This window comes from Neopsephotus bourkii, unplaced genomic scaffold, assembly GCF_033783945.1.
Source record: "Neopsephotus bourkii isolate Nb327-2 ecotype Australia unplaced genomic scaffold, CSIRO-AGI_Nbou_v1 NB_234, whole genome shotgun sequence".
Classification (NCBI taxonomy): domain Eukaryota; kingdom Metazoa; phylum Chordata; class Aves; order Psittaciformes; family Psittacidae; genus Neopsephotus; species Neopsephotus bourkii.
Window position 1 is genome coordinate 17,890,670 of NW_026900744.1, and position 23,861 is coordinate 17,914,530.

At 44.2% G+C, this 23,861-nt stretch overlaps 1 protein-coding gene and 1 non-coding gene across 3 annotated transcripts in view; both read left to right on the forward strand.

Moving 5' to 3' along the window:
- The window catches only part of COP1 (COP1 E3 ubiquitin ligase), a 133,105-nt gene extending 109,244 nt beyond the window's left edge, over nt 1-23,861 (forward strand). For both annotated transcript variants that reach the window (XM_061345660.1, XM_061345661.1), the window contains exons 19-20: nt 20,733-20,777; nt 22,730-23,861. In XM_061345660.1, coding sequence (XP_061201644.1) covers nt 20,733-20,777; nt 22,730-22,747 — 63 coding nt within the window. In that variant the 3' untranslated portion in view covers nt 22,748-23,861. The remainder of the gene's footprint in view (nt 1-20,732; nt 20,778-22,729) is intronic.
- On the forward strand, nt 1,308-1,443 carry LOC133208116 (small Cajal body-specific RNA 3). Its single transcript, XR_009724245.1, has one exon. It is a non-coding gene; the product is annotated as a small Cajal body-specific RNA 3 (non-coding RNA).

A 23,861-nucleotide genomic window follows, 5' to 3' on the forward strand; every position in this document is an offset into this window, starting at 1 on the left:
TCCAGAACAAAGATGATTGAATTGTCCTTAAATGGTGATGTAGAACATTGCCCAGATCTCACTTTATTGAAAGCCTCTTTTGGTTTTGCAGTGCTGAGAAATCATGAGCTTATGAGAGCTGCTTGTGAGTACATCATATTAAGAAAGATGCTTTTTCCTCATTTTCTGGCTCATTAGAAAGTAAAATGCTTTCTGGGTTTTTTTTTTTTTAGAATAAAGTTGTGAGGAGGTTTTGCATAGAATGGGGTAAATCTGTGTAGTGTATTAGCTAAAAATTTTTGGCATGCAATAAGAGCACCTCATTGCACCTACAAAAGCCTTAATGGTTTAAAGGCCCATTAGCTGGGCCACTCCTGGGTCTGTGGAGTGGCTGGCAAAATTAAGTAACTTGTTTCCTCTTTGGGAACCCAGAGAAGGGCAAGCTCAGGCTCCAGCCCAAGCCCATAGGGCAGTGCGTTCAGCAGAAGCGAAGCACGATCCACCACTCCTGCCTGCTGCTGCCAAACACGAGTGTTCATCCTAACAACAAAACTGTGCTTTTAAGAATGAATGTGATATTTTTTAAATCTGTTCTCCAGTAGGAAGTGTGTACAGCTGTCAGGTTGTCCTAAATCTACAGTTGCATCCTAGGATGGAGTAAGAATGTCATCTACTTTTTGCTCTTTCAGAGAGCCAAGGAGAGAGTGGCAGGGGAAAGCATCTAATTCAAGGATTTCCAGGCTGTAACATGTGAGCTTCACAGCCCCTCAAATCATTTCAGGTCTCCTACCTGAGAGCAGGCTGTGATCAATAACGTTTGGGACCTGGTAACACTTCAGATGCATGTACCACATTTAAAATTTAACAAAAAAGGGGGTGGGGGAGGAAAAGGCAGCTTGCTGTTTAATAGCCTTGCTGTAGGGATGCTGGCAGGTAGCATACTGTAGCAAGCTGTTCCCTGGAGTTTAGGAGTGTATTCAAGGCCAGGAGATTTAGGGCCTTGCTAATGGCACTGTAGCTGCAGGCCTTGATGTTAGCTGGCTGTCACCAAACAAGTAAGAAAGGAGCAGTCAGTTGCATGTCTAAGACTGTTGGGCATGCATGTGTTCCCTGTTCAGCATCTCCTTCTTCTGGCTAGAATGATTTTGACCTTCTGAGTTAAACTTTCCCACTTAATTATATTTCCCTATTATTTGAATCCTCTTCTCAGCTGATTTGCATGCATTACATCATGTTTCATTTAGGATTTGTTACGGTCAAAAGCCAGGGATAAAAGTGAGTGGAATAAAAGGCTGGTTTAATAATGAAATTTTGTGGGACTGGAAGCTGCTGGGACCTATTTGGACCAGTCATGGGCAAAAGAAACGTGTTTTGTCCACCACTGCAGTCTTCCTAGAGCAAAAGTGGAGGTCTCTGTCTGCTTTAGAAGAGTGAACTAAACCGGATCGTTCCCCTCCATACACGTGCGTTATCCTGTAATCTGCGGAGTCAGCTCCTGCAGCGGCCTCGGCAGCAACTCTGCTGCCGAGCCGCAATGTCCCACTCTTTGGGACAGCCCTTGGGCAGGGTTTTGTCTGCAGCATCCAGAGCTAAGTAGAATTGCTGAGAGTTAATCCAGTAGTTTAAAGCAAGACATTATCATAGTTATCAGGTTTTGTATTAAAATGCCCTTGTGTTTTTTAAGTTCTCATTAGGTTTAGCAAACTGCCCGTAGAAGTGATCACATTCTGGTTGGAGAGGTGTACATGGGTGGAGCAGGGCTGCATGTCCTGCAGTTCCCCTTCCCTCTCAATTCTTCTTGCTGCTTCAAGAAACAGTCATTTGCTGTAAAGCCAGTGATTGAAAATGACTGTGCAAAACCCCATTAAAGCCATGCGTGCCCTAGAGTCATTAAAAAAAATAATATAAATAAATCTAAAAGGCACCTTGGCGTGAGTGAGCTCCTTGGAATGCTAGGAGCCATTGCCTGTGGTTTCTGGTGTCCCCAAGCAGGACCTAGTAAATCTTTGCCCAGAAAAAAGGGAGAAGGGATGAAATTGCTCTCTGTGAGGTTTGTAATGATGATTAACTGCTGGCCTGCTGCCTGATGACTGTCACTGGTTTGCAGAAGTGAGACAGATCTGGGAGAAGTGGCTGCAACTGTATATCTGGGAAGTTGTGCTTTTAATTGCTAATTAAAGTTTCCATTTGCATATGGGGTTTTCCTTTTTAAAAAATAACATCATTTACACAAGAAACTGCTAGCATTGTTTCTAGCATGCTACCAGATATTGCTAGCATTTATGGCATGGTCAAGCTAACAACTTGTTCTTGCTGCATTGCTGGTACATCTGTATTTCACCTTAATACACCTGTATTTTGCTTTCCCATCTGTTTGGGGGTTTTTTTTATGACTTCTGTCCTGACAGCCCTTGTTCTTGCAGTCCTTGACTCCCCTCCCGTGCAGACATATGATCCTGTAACGTTTTCCTTTTTGTCTTTATAAACAATAGGCAGGCAGTATCATACCGTAAATCCAAAGTCAAGGGAGCTTTGCAGATTCAGCTTGACAGCTCTTCTCTCTGAATTATTTAAAGGCCATAAACAACAGAAAGCCAGCCCATCTAGAGCTTCAGGTGACTTCTCATCTGGTATTGTGGAGAATGCCTGCTGGCGAGCCCTGCTAATTTTTCCCATTTAAAGCTATGGCATCCGGTAGAATAGCAAACACAATTAGAATTCAGAGACTACCTCCTGATATTCCTTAGGGGAAGGCAAGTTGCAGGAGGGTGAATGAGCAAATCAAGGAGAAGGAAAGTGGAAGATGAATGAAAAAATAGGGAATCTCTCTCTAGTAAGAATTGTATGTCAAGTTTAGGGCTTGGGATTTCGTCACCCTGCCCCATCTCGCAATCAGTGAATTTGTCTGACATACATAGTGGGTTTTCTTCTGAATTCAGTCTCAGTCCTTGGTGGGTTTTATTTGGGATTTTTTGTTCGGTTTTTGGTTGTTGGGGTGGTTTTTTTACATCCTTTGTTTTTTAAATCAGAACTGCCTTTCAGTAGCTGAATGACCCAGTGATTTCTGGCTTCTCAGGTGTGTTTTTATCATTGGTTTCACTCATCCTTCTGGATTCAGGAATGTTTTAGATAAATGGGATTAGGGAAGCAGACGGCAGAGCAGAGTTGAGTCCTTTAGATGATGTGAAGTTCATTATTACCTTTTGAATAGTTCATTCTGCAGAACAAAGTAGGGAAGATGGCATGTCTTGCATTTATTGTACTAAAGCTGTAAAGCAGTACTCTCATTATTCTTAATACCTAAGGCATAGCTGTCTTCTCTTCCCACTGCCTTCTACTCCCAGATAAATACAATGGAGAAAACATCAGCAGTAGTAGGATATTACAGAAGCAACCACATATGTATCATCTGTACCTGTATGATTTTGTTTAATGAAGTTCTTCACCTTTTATGTACAGTCAGACCTTAATAAAATTCAATTTACTGTACTGTCTTTTTCAATACCAGACAAACAATTTGGTAGTCAAGGCTGGTATTTTGCAGTGTGGCCTGACTTTGAAAACTGATCTGGAGAAGCTTGTGGGCTTCAGATATATCCTTTTAGAGATTTCCAGCATCTTTCAGTTTACAAATGAAAGATTGCTGTCTTCCAAACAGCCTTTCAGACCCAGCTCAAAGTCCAGTTTTTGCATACAGTCATAATAGGTTCACAGAGACCACACTGACCACGATCCAGGCCAGCTCTAAACAGTTGTTGGCTGTTGGTGAGAAGATGGTTCTGCTGGGTAGGAGAGGATGTTTAGCTCTGCTGCACCATCCTTACTTGTGCTTACCCTGTACCACAAGAGCAGAAGACAGTAAAACTTTTTAACAGGGTCCCATGACTTGAAGAATATGTGCAGGGAGAAGATTTAAGTGTAACTGGAATAGTATTTTGAGGAGAGAAAGCTTCCTGTTTGTCAAGACTAGAGAAGGCTGTGTGGTTTGGTATGGCTTGTCCAGCCTTGTCTGCATTGCAGAAGGTTTCAGGCACAGTGTTGTGCTTGATCCTGTTCCAACATTAGCTGAATTGGATGTTGGAGAGCAGCAGGTTGTGAATTTTCAAGATTAATGAAACCTTTGTTTTACTTTAATTAAACTTCCATTCTTTAAATCAAAGTTCTCTTTCCTAAATAGGTGTTTGTTATAAATAGGTATAGGTATAATTTCATGACACTTATATGCATACTAATGTTCATATTTGTGCCTTGATTTTTCTCTGCAAGAAACAATTTGTCCCTTTTATCTCAATGGGTCCTGGTGATTTCACTTCTGTAGCACACATATGTGTTGCATAGCAAATATAAGAAATATATATATCCTGTAGTGGCTTACACAGTCACAAGTTGGGCCACCTTGCAGACAGGTGCTCTGACTTCTCTTCTTAGCACCAAGCAGTTTGTTGCCCTCTGGGTGGAAGCAGCCTCCAGGGATGAGATATATTTGCTCTCCTGCTGTGCTTCATTTCCGCTCCTCTTGCCATATCTCTGCTAACCACGCAGATGTGTAATCCCCTATCCTCCCTGCCTGCAGCCTTAGCTGGAGATGCAGCATCTATGTGTGCTGTCATTCCCATCCCCTCAGACAGCATCCTCAGTGCTGACACTTAGGCCGTGACTCTGTTCCTGTTGCTAGTAAATATAAAAATCCTGCCTTAAAGAGAAATGAAGGCTTTGATTTTCATCGTTGCCAGACTTCTGGCCCAGCTAGTAACACAATTAGAAGGCTTGCAGATGCAGTGAAACCATCATACTACTTTTCCAGCTGGCATGAGTAAAGCATTCAGAATAGTTAATGTGTTTTGCAAATCCTGAGCACTCAAGGCCCCCCTACAATGTTATTCAAAGTCCTGTTAACAAAACAGTCAGCTTTTTGACATATGTCCAGAACTTTCAAAGTTGGTTGGTTCAGAATACTGTAGTAGGAGGGCTTGGCCTTGGTTTGGTAGTGTAATCCCACTTTAAAAATGTATGGGTATGTTCAAGGAATGTTACTACAGTTAACGCACATAAATTAAATGTCAGAATTCTGGTTGCTTTAATGTGATGCTTTTTTGCATCTCTCTCAGGACAGTCTTAGAGATGCAAGTGATTTTCATTAAGACGGTGCAAAGAAGCTACAATCAGCAGGAGGGAGATCCAATTTAGTAGGTGTATTGGGTTTGCATGGCAAGGTTTTGGGAGCTGGGGGTGCTACAGGGATGGTTTCCATGGGAAGCTTCCTCTGTGTCTGTAGAGCCAGCTGGCTTCAAAATGGATCCATTGCTGACCAAGGCTGAGCCCATCACTGATGGTGGTAGTGCCTCTGTGGTAACATATTTAAGCAGAAGGGAAACAAAAACTGCAACAGGGAGGAGTGAGAATGTGAGAGAAACAGCTCTGCAGGCACCAAGGCAGTGAAGAAGGAGGGGAGGAGGTGCGCCAAGTGCCAAAGCAGAGATTCCCCTGCAGCCTGTGGTGAAGACTATGGTGAGGCAGGCTGTCCTCTGCAGCCTATGGAGGTCCATGGTGGAACAGAGATCCACCTGCAGCTTGTGGAGGACCCCATACCAAAGCAGGTGAATGCCCGAAGGAGGCTGTGACCCTGTGGGAAGCCTACACTAGATAGGCTCCTGGGGAGGACATGTGGCCCCATGGAGACAGGAGCCCACACTGGAGCAGGTTTCCTGGCAGGAGTGGTGACCCCATAGGGCATCTGTGCTGGAGCAGTTAGTGAAGAATTACAGTCCATGGGAAGGACTTGCATTGGAGAAGTTCATGGAGGACTGTCTCCCATGCGAGGGACCCTGTGCTGGAGCAGGGGAAGAGTGTGAGGAGTTGTTCTCCTCAGGAGGAAGGAGCAGCAGAAACAATGTGTGATGAACAACCAAAATCCCCATTCCCCAGCTCCCCGCACTGCAGGGGGAAAGAGGTAGAGATTTCAGGAATAAAGTTAAGCCCAGGAAGAAGGGAGGGGTGGGGAGACGGTGTTTCAAGATTTGGATTCTATTTCTCATGACTCTACTCACGCTTCTAATTGGCAATAAAATAAATCAATTTTCCCAAGTCAAGTCTGTTTTGCCCATGATGGTAATTGATGAACGATTTTTCCCTGCCTTATCTTGACCCATGAGCCTTTTGTTAGCTTTTTCTCTCCCCTGTCCAGCTGAGGAGGAGTGATAGAGCAGCTTTGATGGACAGCTGGCATCCAACCAGGGTCAACCCACCACACTGGGTGTTGTCCAAAGAGACAGCGAGTGACAGGTCCCTTCCCCAAAGAGTTGACAACCAAACTGCATAAAATTAAGAGTAGCAGTGTATGAATCCATTACCAATTTTAAACAAATTGATTCTCTCAGTCCATCAGCCATTTCATGAGTTCCTGCCAAAGCATTGCCCTCTTGCTGACCCAGACAGCCAAACTTGGCTTGGCTCCCTTTGTCATTCCTGACATCTCCTGTGATTAACACATTCTTCTATGTTGATTGCCACTATCTGTGGTTCTAATACATTATCTTTCTTCCACTTTTGCTTTGAGGGAATGGTGTCATGTGAGGAGTTTAGCAAGGTTTTTCTTTCCAGCCTGTGCCACTACCACTGGCCAGCATGAGTTCCCACCAGTTACACTTCTGCAAGACCTCTTTCTCCAGAGGTTAGCTTGGGGCTTTATCTGCTCTGTCTTAAGCCTACAGTAGCTTTAATACCTTAGTATTAGTCAGGCCTTTCTCTCTTTTGTATTAATGAGGTGAATTCCGTGCTATGTAATATTTGTGCACTCTATGTCTCAGCTTGGGAGCCATGCAGGAGCTGGTGACTTTGTGAGTCTCTAAGCAACACTTTGTATGTCCTTCTGCTTGGAGAAGGAACGCTATCCATCCTGCCATCATGAGACAGATTTCACATTGATACTTGGGTCCTTTAAGCATAGAGGTCCAGTTGCCAAAGATGTTGAGGAGATGATCTTTTCTTGGTTTCAGTGAGTTTTTGAAAATCTCTCCAGCTTTGTGAAAGACATGCGCTTGGATTAAAGGGACTCACAGTAGGCATTATCTGTGTCTGAAACATTTCATCACATGATAATTGGGAAACCTAAAGTGTTTCCAAGTGTAATGTAATTTTCATACGGAGCACAATTCACGATTTTGGAACAAAAAAAGCCAACAAGGCTGGACTTGGCCCAGTGTAGGCCGCTTGGCTGAATTCTTGATGACTGCCAGGCACTGTCAAAAAAACGATCCCTGATAGTTTGGGCAAATCAATTTGGCTGTCAGCAATAGCTTCAGTCCTAGGAATCAGAAATGTTTTTCTCTACCACATAGGGGAAGCAAAACTTCTGGATCTAAAACTGCAGTTTGGGGGCACAGAGGAGCATGTCCTCTGAGCTGGTTGTGTGAGTGCTGCCACTGTCTGGGACCACTGTGAGAGTCATCTCTTGGATGTGGAGAGAAGGAGGTGATAGGTGAAATTCAGGCCATGCATTTCAGTCTCTGCATGGCCTGAAAGACTGGTTAAACTATAGGTTTGTAGGAGAGTGAGGATATTGGGACACCTGGTGTTTTCCAGGATTCATAACTGTTCAGCATGTTGTGAGCAGAGTCATTCAGGAATTTCTTGCTCTTCTCCTGTGCTCTGGGCATGAGAGCCTGGTGCAAAACTCCCCAGGGGTTAGACGAGTTACTGAAGTGCTTGGGAGATACCAGACACTCGTACAGGTCTAGGACCTACAACTTCTAGTTAAGTGTCCTTTATCCAATGTGTTTAGATGCGTGTGAGCCATGGGATGGGAAGGATCATTAAGTGTTCTTCAAAACACTTGGCTGGGTGTCATGTTCCACCCAGGGTGATGAGCTTCACCTGGCAGGCTGTTGAAGTTTAGGGTTGATTTTTAGCATGCCTGATGACAGTGGTTTGTGCCTCTCCCTACTCTTTTAGGGGGAGGAGCAGGGCTGGAACAGATTTCTCATCAGCAAATAAGTAAATACTGCAGTTCAGGAGAGGAATGCTTATTAGGAGAGTTATATCTCAGTGGTATTTCTCCCTGCTTTTTCCCCTTCAGCACTTCATTGTGAACATCTGGATTAACCTCGGCCAAATCCACTCACTGTGTTACCTCAGTTTCCCCACATGTCAAAGTAGGATAATACTTAGCTACCTCACCATGGCATTTGTTACACTCAATTAATGTTGTAATGTGTCTTTGGTTCCTCTGATAAAATCTGCTGTGTGAATGCTAAATTGTTTTTACTGATTGGACTGTTAATTAAAAGTGCACATATAAATGATTTATTGGCATTAGAGAGCTAAGACTTAATAATTTAAAATATTAATGTCAGCGTGGTTGGGTCAGTTTTAAGCCTGTATCATTCAGCTATTTAGAGACTGAAACTAATGCCACTGGGAGAGGAAGGGAGGCAGGAGCTGGACCAGCTAATAGATTATTTCATAGCATTTATATGTAGGGACTGATTTAATAACAGGGTCTGAGCTTCAGGGAAGTCACTGGCAGCATCAATGGTGCATTGTGCTTCATAGAGCACAGGAGATGTGTCATCTAGCAGTGATCCCTCTTGGCCCAGCTTGGAAACCATTTGTCAGCCTTCTAGAGAGGAGTGTGCTTCACTGGCATCTGACATGTGGTATTAGCTATTGTGTATTTGGAAAAGGTATGAAAGAAAGGGTATCTGGGGAATGTGCGCACCTGCAAGGCTGCTGATGTGGATCACCTTCTCTTGCCGAAAGCTCCTGGCCCATCAGCAGCTTGTTGCCACAAAATAACATGGTGTTTCAGTCTCTAACTGTAAGCTTTCTGTCTCCCTGTGTTCTTCTATCCTCTAGTTTTTATCTAGGCAGATGTGGGAATGAGCTGTAGTTGATAGCCCAGGCAGGGACCAGAGGAGCAGTGCAGTAATGAGTTCAGGGACCTACAAGTACAGAGCTGAGAAGACAAGGCTGCCTGCGGGAGCAGATAGAGTTGGTTGATTGGATACTGGGACCAAAGTGGAAGGTTAACTGTCATCTGTTTCCTTTCTGAATCCAAGGAAGGTGTGCCTATCTTGTGCCAGTGCTAATATGCTGGAAGCAGAAGGGTTGGAAAGAAAAGGGAGCTGTTCTGTAAGTAGAATTTTCAAAGGTGGATTTACAAGGGGAGGGAGAAGGACATGGGAAGGTGTGTATAGTACTGTAGAAGAGGCAGTTGAAACTCAAGAACAAGTGCTGAAAGTAGGGTTTTGATGAGAGATGACATGCAAGGGACAATGATCTCGCAAATACAGAACCCCCAAAGGATGTGGGACAGATGGTTTGGGAAAGACAAAAGCATTCTTGCACGAGATAGGAAATAGCGGACTCAAGTGTGAAGATTTGAAAGAGGGAAGTGAGCAACAGAGGCGTGTTGGATACAGTTGAGCTGGAAGACAAAGCACTGACTTGGCAAAAAGGAGAAGGAAGAAGAACAGAGAAGGTAAAAGGGATGGGAGAAACACATCATGAGTGTGAGAGAGGCATAAGAGAACCAACTACTTAATAAACAAATGGAAGTTTGCTTTTCACAGTAGGACAAGGAGTGTGTTTTAAATTAAAGAGGACCGAGGAGCTGGGAGGCACAGGAAAGGATGTCTTTTAGCATCTTGCAGGAGTTTCCCACCAGCATCCGTTCCTTCCCAGTGCAGCAGCTGGGAGGGGTGGTCCTTGCTGTGCTTCAGGACTGGGCTGTGTAGCAGTTACGGTAGGCTCTGCTTGTAAGGTGTATTGCTTGTCTGTCTAATTCATGGTAGCTGGACTGAAAAGGTTTTTCATATTCTGCTGATTTCTGTTTATGTTTCTGATCCCTGATGGTTTGCCATTGGTCTGCGCAAAATCAAAATCTAAACCTACCAGATTTAGGTCCCATTTCTGAATGCTCTCATGTGGGTTGGTGGCCAATTCTTCAGATCACGCATTTTGTTTCTGTTGTGAGTTTGGAAAGGAGGCATAAGCAATGGGCTTAGGTTAGCTACATACAGCAGTGGTGGGCAGGGCAGCATGACTTGGGGGGGGGGGGAGATTAAATTCATCATCTCTAGCGTGATGTAATGACTGACTGCAACAAACAGTAGAAAAGAGGAATATATCAGTGGTAGGAATGCAAGTCTTGGATTGTGGAGTTGTCAAGCAATCTACATCACTGCATTATGTAGAATTGCCAAATGAATATTAGGAAGCTTTAAGTATCAAGAAAATAGATGCTAAAAGCTGTTTTCACTAAACTAATGCCTAGCCATTTCCTGTGGTTTTGCAATATTGATGCTGATATGTTGCATGTTTATGTATCCTTTTTTTGTAGGCTTATTGCAAGCTGTATTTATATACTGCTGCTGCTTTTTTCAAGGTCTTGTGCATATTGTTTATGGGAAGTGTCTGAATATACAACCATAGCAAAAGTAGTAGAGACCTTGTGACAGTTAGATGGGCAGTGAAGCTTAATATTCCCACATACAGAGGAAGAGAAGACTTGCCCTTGGTAGGAGGAGAGTTAATGCCAGCATAATTTGTTTTTAACACGTGTCCCTACCTTACCTTATGGGGAGTGTGCAACAGCTGTTAAAGCTGTCTGCTTTGCTTTGCAGAAAAGATGCAGAAAAATGTATGGCAAGTTATTTTTAATTCTAAATAAATTAGGTGCCCATCAAAACCGCTTTTGTTCCAAAATGACAAAAATATAGAGGCAGTTGTGTGTAATGTATCAAAAAGTCCTGGGGTGGGCTTTGCTGGCTGGCTCTTCTGCCTTTGCAGAACTTTCTCTGCCCGCTTTTCATCAGTCATGGCCTCTATTTCAATCCTGAATTGAGAAGACTGCAGAAACAAACAAATTGGTGTCTGTGTGCAGCACTGTACGCATGCGTACTTCTGTTTTCTTCTAGCCTGGTCTAGTTGCCTTGTTGATCTTGTTTTCTTGAGAGCTGCATGCTGAAAAGAAAGGTCATGCTATGCTAAATCACTAAAAAGTGATTTCTCACTTGGCTGAGAGATAGCTTACTACTTATTTGAGTGTGTCATTGGAGCAAGCCTTGGGCTGCTTTCCTCTGGGCACCCATGTGCTGTGAATACAGAGACCTGGGTTTATATGATAACAAATAAGCTTCCAGTTATACAGCATCTTCTTGTGCTGAGCTTGGTCTGAATAGAAGTAGAAAAATGCATTAAATGTAAAATCTGAAAATGAGAACACTGCTTCTTCAGGGAGCAGGAAAGAGCGATATATTCATGTATTGAGAGTCACGGTTCGAAAATAGCAGATGTGGAAGCATTTTGATAAAAGCATCCCTGGTACAGAGTTTAAGGTCTGGAACTGAAGAAGAAGGAGGTGAGGTGCTGGATTTCTCCCTGAGCACATTTCCTAGCAAGACATGCTTTATCTTGTGCAGAAGATGCAGATTATGTGTGAGGTAGGGTGATGAAAACACTAATTTGTTTGAAAGCTTTTTTCCCCTTTATAGTGTGTCAGTGAATTCTTACGAGAAGAAACTATATGCCTGTGCATATAGTTGTAGTCAAGCCTTTCTATACAAAGCAAGCCAAAGGAGTGCTGTCATCTGTAAATTTGTGGGTTAGTGTGTTAAGAAAATATCTTTGTTATGTGGGTGCTACTGTGTAGCATTTATAAACTTAAAAACTCAAAAGATTGTGTATTTGCAGCTGGATCTAGAAGGAAGCACAGGCAAGACCTTTTTCAACTCAATAGATACTGAGTTGTTGCTTGGGGTGGGGGAGATAAGCCTAAGGAGGCTTATTTCTGTGTGTACAAAGGAGTTACCTTCAGAATGAGATAGAAATGCAGTTTCTAAGAATTAAAAGACATGGTTTAGGCATATGAGTTCTGTTCTAGGTTGAAAACCTAGAGCTGGCTGCTCCTGAAGTCTTGGTACAATATATTTTGTATGTAAGACTTCATTCTTTAAAGAAGTGATGGGTCTAAAGAAGTAGCTAATTTCTGTTTGGGCCTGATGTTCACAGTATAGGTAATACTCCCTTAAAATGCTTCAAAAGGGATTAATGTTAGGTGAGTGTGATGGCATATAAAGTAAATTCTGGCACACATGGAGGTAGAGGGTTGTGCGCCATTTTAGCTGTCCCACCATGCACCCCTTCACTGATAACGGTGTATCGCAGCAGTGGTAAAAAGAAAACAAAATTCTGTGTGCAGCACATTGCCCTGCTGGGAAGAGATTTAATCTACCAGTTTAGCTTTTAAAAACCTCTTGATTTTTGTACACTGGAGGTTTATTGTGATTCCTAGGTTAGAATTTGTAATTTTCTTTTGAAAACAAAAGCTGACTTGAGTCATACAGCAAGAAAATAACCAGGTCTAAGGGGAATTTAAGTGAAAAGCCATTAGAATCTGGTAATTACAAGATGAAGTCAAGCAGCGGTGGTCTTTTGGGGAACTGATTTCACATACTTTGTATGAAAAGACTTTGCATGTGTTGTCAATGGGAAAAGCTTTGGTGAAATGTCTTGCAGATGTTCTGCTAGCACCTGACTAATAGTTGCCATCTTTAGTAAAAACTGTGTGGTTACTTAAAGAAGGGGCTTTCTGTACGAACAGCACTACATGTAGTGAAATTACGTGCTTTTATTCTGCCTATATATAACATAAGACAATGGCCACTTCAGTGCAAGCTTTCTCACCCAGTGTATTTTCCCATTGTATCAACAACTTTGCTTTTAATTAGGCTTCAGTCTCTTTGAGCAAGTGTTCAGGGCTGTGAGGTTGTTCATGGCAATGAGTCCGTCTGCTTGAAAGAGAATTGCTGACAAACCAGCCATTTGTTAGCAAAAATGTCTGCTGGGGTGGGAAGGTGAGAAGTTGTTAATTTAAGATAAGATCTTTAAGGATCCTAACTGTGAATCTATAGAACAAACCTAGCTGAAAATCCAGAAATTCATGCTTATCTTGATGACTGCGCTGGAAGTTTGAGGCGAATATGCTTTATTTGTGCAGAGAATGAGGGATAAAAAAGAGGCACAAGCTTCATGGCCTGTAATTGTTCATAATATGGTGAAAGTCTTAAATACAGTTTCCAGTCCATCACTTGAACATGCACACATGTAACTTGGAGACACATCTTGCTTCAACACTGGCATATTTATAATCCTAAAGAACAATTTTTTCAGCCCCTTCCATTATTGCTGGCATCTCTAGAATTTAGGAGTGAGTGTCAAAGTAGAAGTCCGTGTTGTATCACTTTTCCATTAGCCAAATTTTCTTCCTTGCAAGAAACACAATTGATAAGTTTGTTTAAAGACCAGTTTTGTTGGGCTAACAGCATGGAGGAGTGCTGCTGCAGCTTTTACATGTTGGCTTCCGTGGTCAAAGCTGTGGTTGTTAGCTATCCCCTGGAGCTCCCAACCTTCAAGTACTCTGACTCTGTTCCTGGTAAGACTAGCTTTCTCAAAACTACTGGATTTACAGACTATAGAAGTGTAGGTTATGTTCACATAGAAATGTTCTGATTCACAGTTTTGCTCCCAACAAGGGAACTGAGATGTTTCAAAGCCAGTGTCCAGGCTCCTCCTCTTGTGTAGAGCATGCTCCAAATTTTCCTTCCATGTGAGCTTCTGAATTTCACTTTAAGGACCTGGTATATGTGGAATAATGGTCTCACAAAGGTTACGTTAAAGGCAGGGGGCAGAAATCATAGAATCAGAATAGTTAAGGTTGGAAAGGACCTTAAGATCATCTAGTTCCAACCCCCCTGCCATGGGCAGGGATACCTCACACTAAACCATGTTACCCAAGGCTCTGTCCAACCTAGCCTTGAACACCCCCAGGGATGAAGCATTCACAGCTTCCTTGGGCAACCCATTCCAGTGCCTCACCACCCTCACAGTAAAGAACTTCCTCCTCATATCCAGTCTAAACTTCCCCTGTTTAAGTTTGAACCCATTACCCCTGGTCCTGTCACTACAGTCCCTAATGAAGAGTCCCTCCCCAGCATCCTTATAGGCCCCCTCCAGATACTGGAAGGCTGCTATGAGGTCTCCACGCAGCCTTCTCTTCTCCAGGCTGAACAGCCCCAACTTTCTCAGCCTGTCTTCATATGGGAGGTGCGCCAGTCCCCTGATCATCCTCGTGGCCTCCTCTGGACTTGTTCCAACAGATCCATGTCCTTTTTATGTTGAGGACACCAGAACTGCACACAGTACTCCAAGTGAGGTCTCGCAAGAGCACAGTAGAGGGGCAGGATCACCTCCTTCGACCTGCTGGTCACACTCCTTTTGATGCAGCCCAGGATGCAGTTGGCTTTCTGGGCTGCGAGTGCACACTGCAGCGGCTCATATTCATTTTCTCATCGACCAGCACCCCCAAGTCCTTCTCCGCAGGGCTGCTCTGAATCTCTTCTCTGCCCAGCCTGTAGCTGTGCCTGGGATTGCTCCGACCCAGGTGTAGGACCTTGCACTTGTCATGGTTAAACTTCATAAGGTTGGCATCAGCCCACCTCACAAGCGTGTCAAGGTCCCTCTGGATGGCATTCCTTCCCTCCAGCATATCAACTGAACCACACAGCTTGGTGTCATCAGCAAACTTGCTGAGGGCGCACTCAATCCCACTGTCCATGTCAGCAACGAAGATGTTGAACAAGACCAGTCCCAACACCAATCCCTGAGGGACACCCCTTGTTACTGGTCTCCAGCTGGACATTGACCCATTGACCCCAATTCTTTGTGTGCAGCCCTCCAGCCAGTTCTTTTTCCACCGAGTGCTCCACCTATCAAATTGATGTCTCTCCAATTTAGAGACAAGGATGTTGTGTGAGACAGTGTTGAACTCTTTGCACACGTCCACATAGATGACATCAACTGCTCTACCCCTGTCCATCAGTTTCCCAGCCCTATCACAGAAGGCCACCAAATTGGTCAGGCAGGATTTCCCCTTAGTGAAGCCATGCGGGCTGTCACCAAGCACCTTGTTGTTTTTCATGTGCCTTAGCATGCCTTCCAGGAGAATCTGCTCCAAGATTTTGCCAGGCACAGAGGGGAGACTCACTGGTCTGTAGTTCCCCAGGTCATCCATTTTCCCCTTCATGAAAATGGGGCTTATATTTCCCTTTTTCCAGTCATCGGGAACTTCACCTGACTGCTATGATTTTTCATATATGATGGCCAGTGGCTTAGCAACTTCATTAGCCAGCTCCTTCTGGGCCCGTGGATGGATTTCATCAGATCCCATGAACTTGTGCATGTTGAGGTTCTTAAGATGGTCTTTAGCCTGATCCTCTCCTACAGTGGGCCTAAGGTCTTCATTCTCACAGTCCCTGCATCTGCTTTCCAAGACTTGGGTAGTGTGGACAGAGCATCTGGAAGTGAAGACTTAGGGAAAGAAGTTATTAAGCACCTCAGCCTTCTCCAAACCCAGGGTAGCCAGTTCTCCTGATAGCTTCTGGAGAGGGCCCACATTGTTCCTAGTCTGTCTTTTATTCACAGTGTACCTATAAAATCCCTTCCTGTTATCTTTCACATCCCTAGCCAAGTTTAATCCTAATTGAGCCTTAGCTTTCCTAACCTGCTCCTTATCTTCACGGACAAATCCTTGTATTTTTCCCAGGCCGCCTATCCTTGCTTCCACCTTTTATAAGCCTCTTTTTTCCCCTCCAAGTTTCCTCAGCGGCTCCTTACCCATTCACAGTATCACAGTATGTTAGAGATTGGAAGGGACCTCAAAAGATCATCTAGTCCAATCCCCTGCCGGAGCAGGAACACCTAGATAAGGTTGCACAGGAATGTGTCCAGGTGGGTTTTGAATGTCTCCAGAGAAGGAGACTCCACAACCTCCCTGGGCAGCCTGTTCCAGTGTTCTGTCACCCTCACTGAGAAGTTTCTTCTCAAGTTTAAGTGGAACCTCTTGTGTTCCAGTTTGTACCCATTACCCCTTGTCCTATCATTGTTTGCCACTGAGAAGAGCCTGGCTCCATCCTCGTGACACTCCCCCTTTATATATTTGTGTACACTAATAAGGTCACCCCTCAATCTCCTCTTCTCCAAACTGTAGAGACCCAGCTCCTTCAGTGTTTCCTCATAAGGGAGATGCTCCACTCCCTTAATCATCTTAGTTGCCCTGCACTGGACTCTCTTCAGCAGGTCCCTGTCCTTCTTGAACTGAGGGGCCCAGAACTGGACACAATATTCCAGATGCGGTCTCACCAGGGCAGAGTAGAGGGGAAGGAGGACCTCTCTCGACCTACTAACCACTCCCCTCCTAATACACCCCAGGATGCCATTGGCCTTCTTGGCCACAAAGGCACAGTGTCAGCTCATGGTCATCCTGTCGTCCATTAGGACCCCCAGGTCCCTCCCCCCCACACTGCTCTCTAACAGGTCGTTCCCCAACCTATACTGGAACCTGGGGTTGTTCCTGCCCAGGTGCAGGACTCGTGGAGGTCTCCTGGCCTTCCTGCTGCACTTCCTTCTAGTCAGGACACAGTACTCCTGAGCTTGTAGCAGGAGTTCCTTGAATATCAACCAAGTCTTGGGACCCCCTGCCCTCTAGGCTATATCCCATGGAACCTTACTGAGCAGGTTCCTGAAGAGGCCAAAGTCTGCTCTCGTAAAGTCCAGGGCAGTGGGCTGCAGGTGAAATGTAGGTGATTTGTGCACATCTTGCCTGTTTTGAGCCCCTTTGGGGCAGGCTCTCCATCACAGGGAAGGAAGACAATAGAATATTCAGCTGTGATTTTTCACAAGCGCAGTGGTGAGAGGGGTGCTTAATTCCTGGAGTATTGTGGCTGCAGGCAGGTGTCCACAATGAAGAGGTATGGGTAGAGGTAACTCTTGCAGCTACTGGGAGCATGGGTTTACAGCTTAGCTAGAGGGTCTGTCTGGATTTTTCCATTGCTCCATAGAGTAGATTCTGCTTGGATATCAACACATGTTCCTCCAAGGAGAGGTGTGCATAGTTTTAGCAGCTGTCCATCTGGGGTGATGTTTATTTAGTCCTGCACCCCACCTCCCCAGTGTTTTCTTGCACAAAGGTGTAAAGAAGGAAGAGCTACAACCTCAGCTGTGTTCTACTCACTGTCACACTGAAGCAGCTCTGATAACTTTTCAGTTGTTCAGCTGAGTTTCCTCAAGCTTTACAAAACATCCAGAGCATTTCTGATTCTCTTAACACCAACTGCTTTTGGATGAATACCAGCAGTCAGCCAGACTTTCCTTCCTCTCCCTCCCTTCTCTGTACAAATTGTTTCCCCAGGGCCATCCAAATAGAGGGCTCATCTAGAAGAGAAGAAAATCAGTGTGCTTCAAAAACCCAGCTGTCACCAGATGAATAATTCCCTCGAATGATGAATGTAGCAGGTATCTCATATATTCAGGGAGGTCCTAAATTTGATTTTGTTTTTCTTTGCCATCAGGAATGTACTGCAGAAATTTCTTATTTTGGTGCAATCAATGAAAGTCCCTTCAAGCCCCAAGGGCAAATGCTCTGAAGTTCCTGTGGATGGACTAGTCATGTTCATCCGATGCCTCATCCAAGAGAACAGGGATGTGTCAGGTTCAGGACAAGGGTGATTCTGTCTGCTCTGTCTTTGATTTGTAAGTTCATTTTGCCTAACACAACCTCTGCGTGAATACATGTGCACGCAATAACAAAGTGGTAGAGTATTTTCCAGTGTCAAGGAACTGTCCTTCAGATTTCCCATAATGCTGTCTCTGCAATCAAGGAAAAAGTCAGCACATGTGGAAGGCTGTTCATAAGTCTTAGTACAGGACTTAGCCCTGGAACATCTTAGAGCAGTTCTGTACCTGCACACTATATTAATCTCAACATGAGTCCTGAGATGCACCTACATTTGTCAATCTCTCTAAATTCATATGTAATGCCAAGAGGTAAGAAAATGCATACTGTTGACATCCTTAGAGTGCTTACTCTTTTCTACTGATTTAACAGGACCAAAACTCTTAAACTATTCCCTGTCAATTTTATAGCTGTCCCCAGCTTGTTTGAGATGCCATGTTACCTCATTGCAGGGGACCTGAGTGTACTTCGTCACATGTCCACTGATTGCTCCTTATCTGCCCTGATGTGTAGAGGAGAGGTTGCCAAGTTACACAGGTTGGTGGCTTTCCACCGGGGTTCAGTAATACTTGAGATTAGTAACTGCATGGAAAAAAATGCCATTGCTTGCCAGGCAGTAAACTCTCGTCTCTTGATTCTTGGGGTGGCTGTGGGGTGTGTGTATGGGTGTGTTAATTCTTTTCTTGAACCTTCTTTTAGCAGAGGCAGCTGCCACCTTCTGCCTGTTAAAAAGGGCTACAGATGCTAACCACTCATAGGAGGAGGTGCATGCATAGAAGAGTCATTTTAATAACTGAGTTCTTCAGAGTAGGGCCACGTGGTCAGGGTGGGCCTCGAACATGCCCCCTGCCTCTGCTTTTGGAGCTTGTGCCTCCTGCAGACAACAGAAAGAGGGCTGAGGAAGGCCAGCTTCTCAGCCTTCTTGCCATGCATAGAAACATCAAGTGATTATGGTAAAGTAAAACATGCAACCAGAATGGATGGTGATATCCTGGGGTTTATGCCTGAGAGATACAGATGCTTGTAGTGATGCAGTAGGAGAAGTCAGTGTTCTGCCAGTTAAGTGCTCATGGTGGTTATCTTTTGCGGATGTGGTGACTCTATTAATGCATGTCCTGGCAAAAAGATTGGTTTGACTTGCACGTGGCTGTCACAAGTAACAAACCTACAGACGTAAGCAACTTCATGACTTGCTTAGGTGTTTAATATGTTGAATATATTGGCTGTTTTACAGGCAACATGAAAGGAAGAGAATTGATTCTTTAGAGGCTTAAAAACAAGTTACTTAGCTGTGTTCCTAGGGAAGCAGTGCTAGAGTGCCTTAATAAGCAAGTCACTGTTTGTTCGATGACAGATCTGGTGCTAATTTTGCTGCTGTCTGCTCCCGTTTGCATCTTACAGTTGTGGGTGAAAGCAGCAGAGCAGTGATTAGCTCAGACCCTGCTGAAAAAAAACCCACAGTGGCTTCTGAAGAACAAGGAGTGAGAGTACATTACCCTCTGGCATTTTTATTTTATTTAGCAGGTAAAACTGTTCATTCAACCAGAGTTCATTTACAGTGGTACCCCAGCAGACTGCAGCAGCAGGATAAATCACCAATCACTCACAGTGCAAACAGGAATCATTCAAATCCTGTAGCAGCTACGCAGTTCAAGTCTCTTGCAGTATACCTGCCAGTCCCTCTCCCTTGCTTCCAAAATCCTATCAGGTATCACGGTCCCTGGTTTAGTCCCCAAAGGATATTTGTATTTGCTTTCCCCTGCTGTTTTTTTATTTTAATGTTATTAATCAGAAGCTGAGCAGTTCACAGGATTAGACATTTTTAGTCACCAAATTAATGGAAATTGAAGTATATGCTTCCTTTCAAGGGTATACTTTCTTTTCAGGAGCTTTGAGTTGGAGGATCATTGAGATAATATCAGAAGTCTTAACTAATCCCCTAATGATTGTACTAGGGTGAACAAATCTATCTATAACAATTAGCCCAGTGGTCCACCACAAAGCTACTTTTACCTTATAAGTGGGGTTTTGTGCTGAAAACTGTTTTTCTCCCTTTGCTTCAAATCTGGTGGCTGTGCAAAGTCACAAGCCATGTGGCAGCGTGCAACCCTGTTGGGGCTGGGTCAAGCTGCCTTTCTGCTCCCTTTGGAGCAGGGCATATTCTAGTCACTGAGTCTATTAAAAATGCATATGTTAAGTGATGGGATAATTGCAGCAAATTTGTCTGGGGATGGATAGCAGCAGCGAGATAAATTTTAAAATGTGTCTGAGAAACGATAGCTGTCTTTAGGGGAGATAGTTCATGGTGGGAGGTTCAACAGCATACACTTGAAACTGCTGGTGCAAGGACACATGTGGGACACCAGTCTGGGAGCAGGCGTTCAGCACCCCCAAGGCTGTTATCAGCACTCCAGCCCTTGCATGCTTAAGGTTTATTGGCACAATGTTGTTTTCCCCCTGTCTGAGCAATTTTGGTTTGGGAGGGTGCATCTGCACTTGCTGGTCATATCAGAAGTGTGGCCTGAAGAGCAGAGTTTTTGCCTGGGGGTTGCCTGACTAATGCAGGAGAGCATTAATTTGCAGACAACTAGGATATCTCCAAATGCAACATCATCAGTTGGCAGGAGGTAAATAGATGCTGCCTTTCTGCATGAAGCAGGGCTGGAGCCCTCTATGTTTATCTTCCCTTCCAAACTGCATTTATCTGCTATTGCTCTCTAATCTTTTTTATTTTACCTGTTTGAAACCTCCTGGCTGTGGGAGAGGTTGTGTGGTCACAGAGACAAAGAGGGTTTGTCGTGGTGATAAGTTGATGTAGTTAGGGTGCTGGAGACCTTTGTCCACATGCTTCCAAAAGATTAATATAATTATTGTTATTATCATTAGCCCACTTCTCAAGGAGACTGTGAGGATTTATGTTTGTAAATTACTGTGGAGATTTAAAGCTCTGTAGAAGCACTGAGGATTATGGCTTTCTAATTCTTCTAGGAAATACAACTTTTATAAAGACTTTCAGCCTCGAAAGCATCTTTGAATTGGGAAGAGTTAAGTCCCTTTGAAATTAGATACACTTCCAGTGTGTAAGATACAAACAACTGCTGCTCTCTGCTGCTGCTTCCAAGACAGGGTGGGGGGGGGAAGTCTGCATTGGCAGACTGTGATAGTGCCTCTTCTTTTATTCCAGGAGTCCAACGTGCTGATTGCTGCTAACAGTCAAGGTACAATTAAGGTAAGTTATTTCATGCATCTCCTCTTTAAATACTTGAATCTGTTGTTAGTAAAGAGCAAGGTCAGAAAAATGGTGTGGCCAGGAGAAACCATTAAAGGAGGTCATCCCAGCTGTAAAAGTCTGTAATTTAAATGATGTATTTGCCTGTGGCATGTGGTGGAGCAAGCAGACAGTGCACCAGCAAGGAAACCCAGTTAAAACAAGGTGTAGAAAAGCTGCTGGCAGGCATCCGGCACCTGCCATGATCCCACTGCTCCTTGAGGGCCCTGGTAGCATGGGGAGTCTGGCACAAGCATCCCTGCAGGCTCAGGCTGTTTCTTGGGCAGTGCAGGCTGTGTATTAACTCACCAGTTGGTGTTAACCAGAGCCCATCCTCTGGCTGCTGCTGCCAATGTGGAGTGCAGCGGAGCTGAAAGGTGAGCTCCTGATGTGCAGCCAGCTGGAGCAGTGTCTGAAATGAGGAGGAATGCTCCCTCGATTTGCTTACTCCTGGTGCCCAGACTGGCTATAACTGACAGCAGCTGCCTGCACAGGGTTTTGTGAAAGCAGCAGACCTCCCTGTGCCAGCATTTTGCCAGGTTTCAGCGTGTGAATTAAAAGTCTTCCTGAGTGCCTCATCAGTGTATTTCTATCCACCCATGAAATGTCAAGTAATATAGAAAAGACTTTGCCCTTCTTTACATGCCTATCAGACAACCAGATAAAATCAGTGCCCAAACCCAGGCTGGTGCTGATCCTCTGGAGAACCTCAGGTCTAATACCATCCCAAGCTGTACACAGCAGCATTGACCTCCACCATGCATTTCAGGCTTGGTGTTTAGTGCCATAAGCTTGTAGCTCAGAGCCCTACCAGCTTTCTGTAGCTGCTTATGAAGCAGTTTACATGCTGTTTGCTAAGTTACATGCTGGATTGAAGCTGGGGTCCTCGTCCTGATTTCCCCTCACATCCCTGCGACAGTATCAGCTTTCTGGAGCCAGACCAGAGTTGCTGGTCTAAACATTACTGGGAAAAGTCAACATGAAAAAAGAGGCCGAAATGGGGAGAGCCCCAAGTGGTCTGTGTTTTGATTCATGTCATTTTTTAATATATCTTTATTTATTTATTTTAGCTGATTTTTAGGCCACAAGTGGCCTGGTTAATCCTGCTTTTGCAACATGTGATGCTGTAGCCTCTTGTTCATATGCAATTTATTTAGCAGGCTTTTAAATTGGCTGCTTATTACTTTGGTCACTTCCTTCTTAGTAAAACGGACAAAATGCACAGATGCTTTTGATGTCTCAAAGTGAATCCAGCAGCAACAGAATGATTAGAGAGGAGAGGTCCTGCTCATGCATTTTACTTGTTAATGAGAGAAGGTAGACAGAGAAGTGGAAACAGCCAGGGCTGTCAGAACCCTGGTATTTCCATTTGCCTTTGGCAGCACACAGAGGAAGGTGGGATGGTCCAATTGCAGTCTGGGGGTAGATTGCCATGCCAGGCAGTGCCCGTGAGCTAAAGCTCTAAAGCTTTCCCCAGGAAAACCAAACCAGGTTAATACCTTCTGTGACAGCCCTCCCAGTCACTTTTCTTCTGCTGTCTCTAGCCCATTCCTTCAGAGGCTGCTGCACCACCTTAGTGTGGACAACGGAAATGTGAGCACAGAGGACTAGATGATCAGAGATTTTGTCATCTGTTACAAAACTTCCAATAGCTGGTTGGTTGGGATGAGTGGAAATGAGGCAACTGTGGATGGTTTTGCTTTATGTCATAATTTATCCTAGTGCAAGCAGACACCAAATTGGGATTCTTGCCAAGTGCTTATCCGATTTGTGTAGTATTGCATGCTGGTGAATAAAGAGTAAGGGATGGAAACAGAAGGGTCAGTCTTGTCATAGAGATCTATATGCTGATGAGGGAGATAATGAATGTTATCAGTTCCTATCTTAAATGTCTCTTTTTCCCTACTAATCAGGTACTGGAGCTGGTATGAAGGGTTTTCTCTCAAGGGATGAGGTGCTTGGTCCTGCTACAGTATTCATCTGGGATCCTCTGCAGGACAAGAAACCAAAACCACCTTGACGTTCCTCCGCAAAACCATCATGTTTGGGTTTTTTTTTCCATTTATGGACTGCTTAGGACATTTTGAGACACTGGAAACACCAGTGACCTGTCTGCCATCAACATTAACTCCACAGACTTTGCTGCTGCTGGTGGTGGTATGGTTGTCTAATTTTTATGATAGGAAAACAAATTCTTTTAAATAAAAACTAAAAGGAATAATAAAATTTATTGAGCCACAAACAGAAGCTGAAGATTCTCTCTTGTTGCATATAGGAACAGATTAACTTGGGAAGGGAGCTTACAGGACCACACAGGGCTGTCCTCAGTTGCACATTCTCCCAGTTACTTTCATCTGGACTGTTCTTCATCCCTCTGGAAAAAAAAGAAAGTGTCTAAGCCTTACCTGGACATGCAAGCAATTCACTTTGAGATCCCATAATAATATGGTTTGTTTGTTCCTTTGATTTATTGATTATTTTTTTAGATGTATTAAATGTTGAGAAACATCACCCAGATTGACACCTCTGAAGACTCAAGTCCTCTGGTCATCAAGAAGAGAAGGGCAGCTTCCCCCCTTCCTTCTCTCCATATGCACCTGCTTTGACCCAAAGGGGCAGCTCCAAAAGAGAGGATTAAGTTGTCCTTTCACATCCATGTGAGCCTGTGCATCTCTGCTGCCTGCCACCAGCAATGTACAGGGATGAGGTGACCTGCAGTTGCCTGGGACTTGAACTGACCTCACCAAGACATTGTGGTGAAAATGTCCCTCCCACTGACCTGGCTGTATTTGACTATCTCAGCTAGAGGAGGAAGCTTCTAGATCCAGTTACCAAAGCCTGCACCACTTAATTGCTCATGTGGTCTGGTTGTGTTTGCCCCTCTCTGCACACCATGGAAGCCAAGTGTTTTTGAATGTTGTAATAAGAGAGGGGATGGAGTTGGTTTGTAATGTGTTTCAGAGCCATGATATAAGTAGCCTTATTTTTAATGGTCATGCATAAACTTAACTGTACATATGGAGGGGGAATAAACCATGATGCTGA